General features: G+C 45.2%; 2 protein-coding genes across 2 annotated transcripts; one reads left to right on the forward strand and one right to left on the reverse strand.

Moving 5' to 3' along the window:
• Positions 1 to 443: 443 nt before the first annotated feature.
• kcnj11l (potassium inwardly rectifying channel subfamily J member 11, like) lies at positions 444 to 4,345 on the reverse strand. Its single transcript, XM_062460934.1, has 6 exons — positions 4,207 to 4,345; positions 3,531 to 3,693; positions 3,085 to 3,324; positions 2,172 to 2,441; positions 1,137 to 1,344; positions 444 to 928 (listed from the first exon to the last, which is right to left on the reverse strand). The coding sequence occupies exons 2-6, from the start codon at positions 3,687 to 3,689 to the stop codon at positions 492 to 494; spliced, it is 1,314 nt and encodes a 437-aa protein (XP_062316918.1). The 5' UTR covers positions 3,690 to 3,693; positions 4,207 to 4,345; the 3' UTR covers positions 444 to 491.
• Positions 4,308 to 6,223, forward strand: bet1l (Bet1 golgi vesicular membrane trafficking protein-like). Its single transcript, XM_062460935.1, has 4 exons — positions 4,308 to 4,416; positions 4,710 to 4,795; positions 4,910 to 4,966; positions 5,089 to 6,223. Exons 1-4 carry the CDS (start codon positions 4,398 to 4,400, stop codon positions 5,254 to 5,256), a joined length of 330 nt encoding a protein of 109 aa, XP_062316919.1. The 5' UTR covers positions 4,308 to 4,397; the 3' UTR covers positions 5,257 to 6,223.
• The last annotated feature ends 20 nt before the right edge of the window (positions 6,224 to 6,243 follow it).

Raw genomic sequence — 6,243 nt, forward strand, 5'->3', positions numbered from 1 at the left:
TACATAGTGGATAGTTCTGCTCTTTGAAAGACAAAACACACAGTGTGCTTGTTCTAAACCAATTAACCAAAATTGAAATGTCAACAAAAGTCGAATTACATTTGCAAGGAACTGTTTAAATTAATTAAACTTGAATAAGTTAATAAACTCCACATCAAAAGATGATATCAACCTTAACAGTTCAAGATAGTTTTTATGGATCACTTAATCCCTCGACTCCCTCCCCCTCCTCCTCCGTCGCCCAGCCAATCACTTCATCACTCCTCCCCCTCCTCCTCCGTCGCCCGGCCAATCACTTCATCACTCCTCCCCCTCCTCCTCTGTCGCCCGGCCAATCACTGCATCACTTCTCCCCCTCCTCCTCTGTCGCCCGGCCAATCACTGCATCACTCTTCACTCTTCCCCCTCCTCCTCTGTCGCCCGGCCAATCACTGCATCAATCACTGCATCACTCCTCCCCCTCCTCCTCTGTCGCCCGGCCGATCACTTCATCACTCCTCCCCCTCCTCCTCCGTCGCCCGGCCGATCACTTCCAGCTGCACCCTTTTCTTCTGACCGTTTCTCTCTTTCGGCTTCTCCTCCTCCTTCTCCTGCTCTCTTTCTGCCTGCGTGTACCAGGGCTGTGCTGTGGAGCTCTCCCCCACCCTGCCCCCTCTCCGGAAGCCTCCCCTGCCAGCTCTCACCAGCCCCCAGCCTTGTAGCTTCCCGTCGGAGGCCCCCCCGTCCTGGCCCCCCCGGATCTGGTCCAGCTCTTTGGCGCTGAGGGCCGGCATGCGCACCGAGACCGTGTTTCCAAACTTGGAATAGTCGACCGAGTAGCGTCCGTCCTCCTCCGTCATGATGGAGACGAAACGCCGGCCCCAGAGGATCTCGTCTGGTGTGTATGAGGTACGTGCCTGCATGGTGATGCCTGTGGTCTCCACAACACCTGGCAATCCACAGGACAAATCCGGTGTAGGTTTCACAGACACAAAAAACATCCCTAGTTACTTTTGACAAACAACAAACACTCTGTGGCTACTTTTGAGACCACAGCATTATGACACGGGGGCTGCGTGAGAACAGTTTGGAAGCAGTGTCATAACCATAACTAGTCTAAACATCTGTTCAGTTGACGACATGCCAACAACCTGTACCTTCCAGGATAACGATGATCTCCAGGTCCTCTGTGTTGAGGGAGTTAGCAGAGAGCTCGTACAGGGGGCTGCCCCTCTCAATGGTGTGGCTGATGATGAGAGGTGACACCAGGAAGATGCCGTTGCTGCGGAGAGGGTTCTCCACCTGGATGTCCAGCTGGCACACAGGGACCACCTCTCCTTCAGCCGTGACCGTCCTGCGGATCACCTGCAGGAGACACACACACCATCTCTCTGCTTCAAGCCTCTCAGAGTTCTTCATCCTGCACACCACGTCCCAGGTCTACATTACAACACTCTCAATTACTGGTTCTATAACTGGGAAATAACTCCTAAGCCTTACTCTTAGTGTAGCACATTATGGTAGCAACTTCTAGCATAAGGGCTAAGTACTTGTTACCTAACCCAGGCCCGTAGACAGGGGGGGGGTTCGGGTAGTTAGAACGACGATTTAATTTTTTAAATCTCATAATTAAATACAAAATGGGGGAAAAACTGCAAAAAAAAGTCCACTAAAAGAACCGCCCCTTCCTCTAGGCTGGCTACGGGCCTGTGACCTTCCTCTAGGCTGGCTACGTGCCTGTCACCTTCCTCTAGGCTAGCTACGGGCCTGTCACCTTCCTCTAGGCTGGCTACGGGCCTGTCACCTTCCTCTAGGCTAGCTACGGGCCTGTGACCTTCCTCTAGGCTGGCTACGGGCCTGTGACCTTCCTCTAGGCTAGCTACAGGCCTGTCAGCTTCCTCTAGGCTGGCTACGGGCCTGTCACCTTCCTCTAGGCTGGCTACGGGCCTGTGACCTTCCTCTAGGCTAGCTACAGGCCTGTGACCTTCCTCTAGGCTGGCTACGGGCCTGTGACCTTCCTCTAGGCTGGCTACGGGCCTGTCACCTTCCTCTAGGCTGGCTACGGGCCTGTCACCTTCCTCTAGGCTAGCTACGTGCCTGTCACCTTCCACTAAGCTGGCTACAGGCCTGTAACCAGACTTTTTGAAGTGATAGAACGTGTCTTTGACACATCTCCACTGTAAACGTCTTACCTGCAGCTGGATGGTGGCTGATATGATCATGCTCTTCCTCAGGTCTCCCACGCGGAACATGAAGGTGGGCCGGCCGTTGCGCGGAGCGATAACGGCGTTCTTGGAGAAGATGAGGGTCTCTGCTCGCCGGTTGGCCTGCGCCGTCTTCATGAAGACGCACCCCAGCATCACCGCGTTGATGATCAGCCCCAGAATGTTCTGGATGATGAGGACGGTGATCGCTAGCGGGCACTCCTCTGTCACCATGCGCCCTCCAAAACCAATGGTCACCTGGGGGAGTATGTCAAAACGTTGACTTAGTGTACGCTAGGTGTCTGAGTACCTAACAGGATTCAAAGTGATGTGAGGAGCAAAGTAAATATGATTAAAGATGGTGTTGAGAAGCACTTTTTGTCATATTTGCCCAAATAAACTTGACATCTTGATATCAACCAATTCATCTAAAGGTTTGAGATGGGGAGTAACGAATTACTAATATTCCGTTAAGTACTTAACCCTCGTGCTGCCTTCGGGTCACATGACCCAAAGGTTCATAACGAACCATCGTTGTGTTTACCCAATTTTACCCAATACAAAAACAAATAAAAATAATTTTCTTTTAACCTTCGCAATGTGGGGGGTCTGAGACAGCCCAACGGTTAAAAGAAAATGCTTCACTTTGTTTTTGTATGCGGTAAAGTTGTCGCAATACGACGGTGGGTCACAATGACTGATGGGTCAGAATGACCCGAAGATAACACAAGGGTTAAGTAAATTTGTTTGGTATCAGTACTTTACTTCACCATTTATTTTTCGGACAACTTTTTACTTTCACTCCTTACATTTTTTACAGAAATATCTATACTTTTCTTACATTTTCAAGCCAGGCTTCTTAAGTTTTAATCAGGTTGTGTAGGAGGTAAGTGGGCCTCACCTGCACTTCAATGGAGAAGAGAAACGCGGAGGTGAACGACTGGATGGCAGTGACACAGGGCACTGGCCCGGGCTCACCGCTGGGGTCGCGGGGCTCCAGGTCTCCGTGCGCGAAGGCGATGAGCCACCACGCCATGGCGAAGAGCATCCACGAGCAGAGAAAAGCTGAGGTGAAGATCAGGAGAGAATGCTGCCACTTCAGATCCACCATGGTGGTGAAAACATCCTGCAGGAATCTGCCCTGCGAGAGACGAGATACGCATTTAATATTTAATTAATTTAGTAGACGCTTCTATCCAAAGCGACATCGGCCTAGGCCTACATAGGCTACAATTTGACCGGGTAAAGTTTCACATAATGTAGCTGATTACTACTAACCTGCTTTAACTTCCAAAGTCACACTACCGTGATTTATCTGACTTGAAGATGAAAGATAAACAAAGATACCTGTTCCCGGATATTCTTGTGGGCGACATTGCAAGATCCACTCTTGGTGATAAAACGAGCACGCTGGGACTTCGCCCTGAACCTATTGGGCTGGTTCGCATTCTCTGCTAGTCGGGTCAGTAGGAACCCGTCCGGTAGTAATCCCTTTCGGGCCAGCATTTTGCTGTTGAGACATAATCCGGTATTAAAACAATGTCATACAACAAATCTGGCGGTGTTCCAGAGTGGACAATGGATGGCATGAGATGCCAGATTGATGTTACACAATACACTGCATTTTATGTGGGCATTCAAGATTTTAAATAATAGTTAAATACATTCAACAAAGAAAAATGGTGTCATGTTAAATGTCGGCCTAGATGTTGAAAGAAAATTAAATCTAACAATATGTTTACAGTTTAGCATTATCACACCATCCCACAATAATATTAGTTTACTCAGTTGGCTCAGATGGGATTTTATATTTTTATTTTTGGAAATAAAACAAAACTAACATAAAGCAACTGTTTAAGCCTGCAGTCTACATCTCACAGGTGCTCAAGGAAATTATTTTAAAAGGCGCTCGCGGATGTAAACATTTCGACAGCTGGCAAAAGATGAGCAAGGTTATCTGCTTTCTAAAACCATAAACCTGTATGAAATGTATCACCTGCATCGTCATACGTGCATTACTTACCTTCAGTAAATTGGTTGTTATTTGGTGAGCAATAACACATATGTCGAAATCACTCAAAATCCATATTTAGCTTTTTCTATCCTGCTCTTTTCCTCGACACGATAATTTAGCGTTAGAATTTAGCTGTTGTATCGCTTTGGTCTGGACGACTTTCCGTAGTTTTGCAAACGTCATCAATATCAACAACCAAGATGGCCGATTGGAATCGAGGTAAGAAAGTGACACGTATTCAAGTATGTTTATTTTGATGGTTGCCTACTACAAACCATATTTCACATAGAAAATATATATCACAATGAGTAACATATCAGTAGACACGTTTTGGGAACAATATGACCGACGTGAAGCTGGTAGTCGAGTACTATTCCAACAGGCTCTGGTTAGGTAGCAAGTAGCAAGATAACCAATTAACTAGCTAGTGTAGTTAACTAAGTGATAAGCCCATAGCTTCTGAGTTAATTGTGGAGCTTGGCGACACTTTTATCTCAAATATTTATTTACAGGACATGGGGCTGTCGACGATATGCTGGACGCTGAAAACAAACTTCTTGCGGACAATTTGGCGAGCAAGGTCTCAAGATTGAAATCGGTATGTGATCGTTACTACAACCCCCTCGTTAAATTACAATTTAAGATGTTTTCTACAAAAGCATGTTGTGAATAATCTTCTCAAATCGGTGCGGTTTCTTGTCCTCTCTGACAGCTTGCCTATGACATCGACAAAGAAGCAGAGGATCAAAATTCATATTTGGATGGCATGGTACGTTTTAAATAACACTGCTAGACAAATCTAATTTGAAGGGAGCGTAAAGTTGATGCCAAATAGATGATTTTTCTTTGCACTGGATCATTCACGTTATTTATCGTTTATCCCGTCTGAAGGATTCCAATTTTCTAAGCGCAACAGGGCTGTTGACTGGCAGTGTGAAGCGGTTCTCTACCATGGTCCGGTCTGGCAGAGACAACCGCAAGATCCTGTGCTACGTGTCAGTGGGGCTGGTGGTGGTGTTCTTTCTTCTGTACTACCTTGTCTCCAGGATCCAGTCCTGAGGAGATCCAGGAAGAAGGAAGTGACACTACTTAACATGCAGCAACGTGACTTTACATTTGTCGTCCATCCTTCATCATGAAGACTGAATAGGGAGATGACTCAGCTGTCAAAATTTTGACAGCTATGACCCTCTCAATTTCTCTCATCCCCTGCCCATCGAGAAGTATAAATGGTTTATAAGCATTTATTTATTTTTACTCTCAGTTGTATGAGAATTATAGCCCTTGTACATACCTTATTTGAGATATTACAGATAATTTATAATGGTGAACATGTGGATGGTGTCAGTGTCGACTTGTAGGCACTTTGGAAGGGTTAAGTCTGTGGGATGACGTCCCAGTAATTAGAGAAGAATTACAGTACTTCATGGGGAAATTCTGGATAATGATGGGACATATTTGGAAGTAATTCATCTTTTGATAGTCTTATTTACTGAAATATTGGAGTTATTTGTTTTAGTCCATGATTGATTAAAACCAGCAGTTGTATAATTGGGATAAGTGGGATCCAGTGTTTGGACAGGATGTTACTTTTTAATTTTAAGCTAAGGGAAGGAAAAAAAACAGTTTCACTTCATAGGTAGGACCTGCTGTTATGTAGTTATCTGTTTAGGGATTATACCTACTACTTTCCAGCTTTGGCACACAACAGACATATTTTGTAATAACGGATACCATACTTGTATTTTTTTTGTTCATGTTTTCTTGTTCATGTTCATTTTTTGATCTTTAAAATTAATTAATTAAAGTTGAATTTGTCTTTTCATACCAGGAGGTTGGGAGTTCTAATGGGCCACATTCCAAAAATATGATGGCCTGCATAGCAGTAATTTATTAATGTTTCTCAAAACAGTTAATTTTGTTTATATTGTTGAAATGGATACGATTGTTTCTACTAGATTTCCATTCCTGGGGATCATGCAGTGGAAAATGGCTTCGAAGGAAATAAAACTAACTCCTGAATGAATCAACTTGTATCCTAGCATT

Source organism: Osmerus eperlanus, chromosome 5 (assembly GCF_963692335.1).
Source record: "Osmerus eperlanus chromosome 5, fOsmEpe2.1, whole genome shotgun sequence".
In the NCBI taxonomy this organism is placed as follows: domain Eukaryota; kingdom Metazoa; phylum Chordata; class Actinopteri; order Osmeriformes; family Osmeridae; genus Osmerus; species Osmerus eperlanus.

Excerpts from the sequence above, each read along its gene's own strand:
- kcnj11l (XM_062460934.1), bottom strand. The coding sequence starts at position 3,689 with ATGCTGGCCCGAAAGGGATTACTACCGGACGGGTTCCTACTGACCCGA. Across the intron at positions 3,325-3,530 it reads ACAAGAATATCCGGGAACAG|GGCAGATTCCTGCAGGATGT; the intron begins GTATCTTTGTTT and ends CGTCTCTCGCAG. Across the intron at positions 2,442-3,084 it reads TCTTCTCCATTGAAGTGCAG|GTGACCATTGGTTTTGGAGG; the intron begins GTGAGGCCCACT and ends ATACTCCCCCAG.
- bet1l (XM_062460935.1), top strand. Across the intron at positions 4,796-4,909 it reads AGGTCTCAAGATTGAAATCG|CTTGCCTATGACATCGACAA; the intron begins GTATGTGATCGT and ends CCTCTCTGACAG. Across the intron at positions 4,967-5,088 it reads ATTCATATTTGGATGGCATG|GATTCCAATTTTCTAAGCGC; the intron begins GTACGTTTTAAA and ends TCCCGTCTGAAG.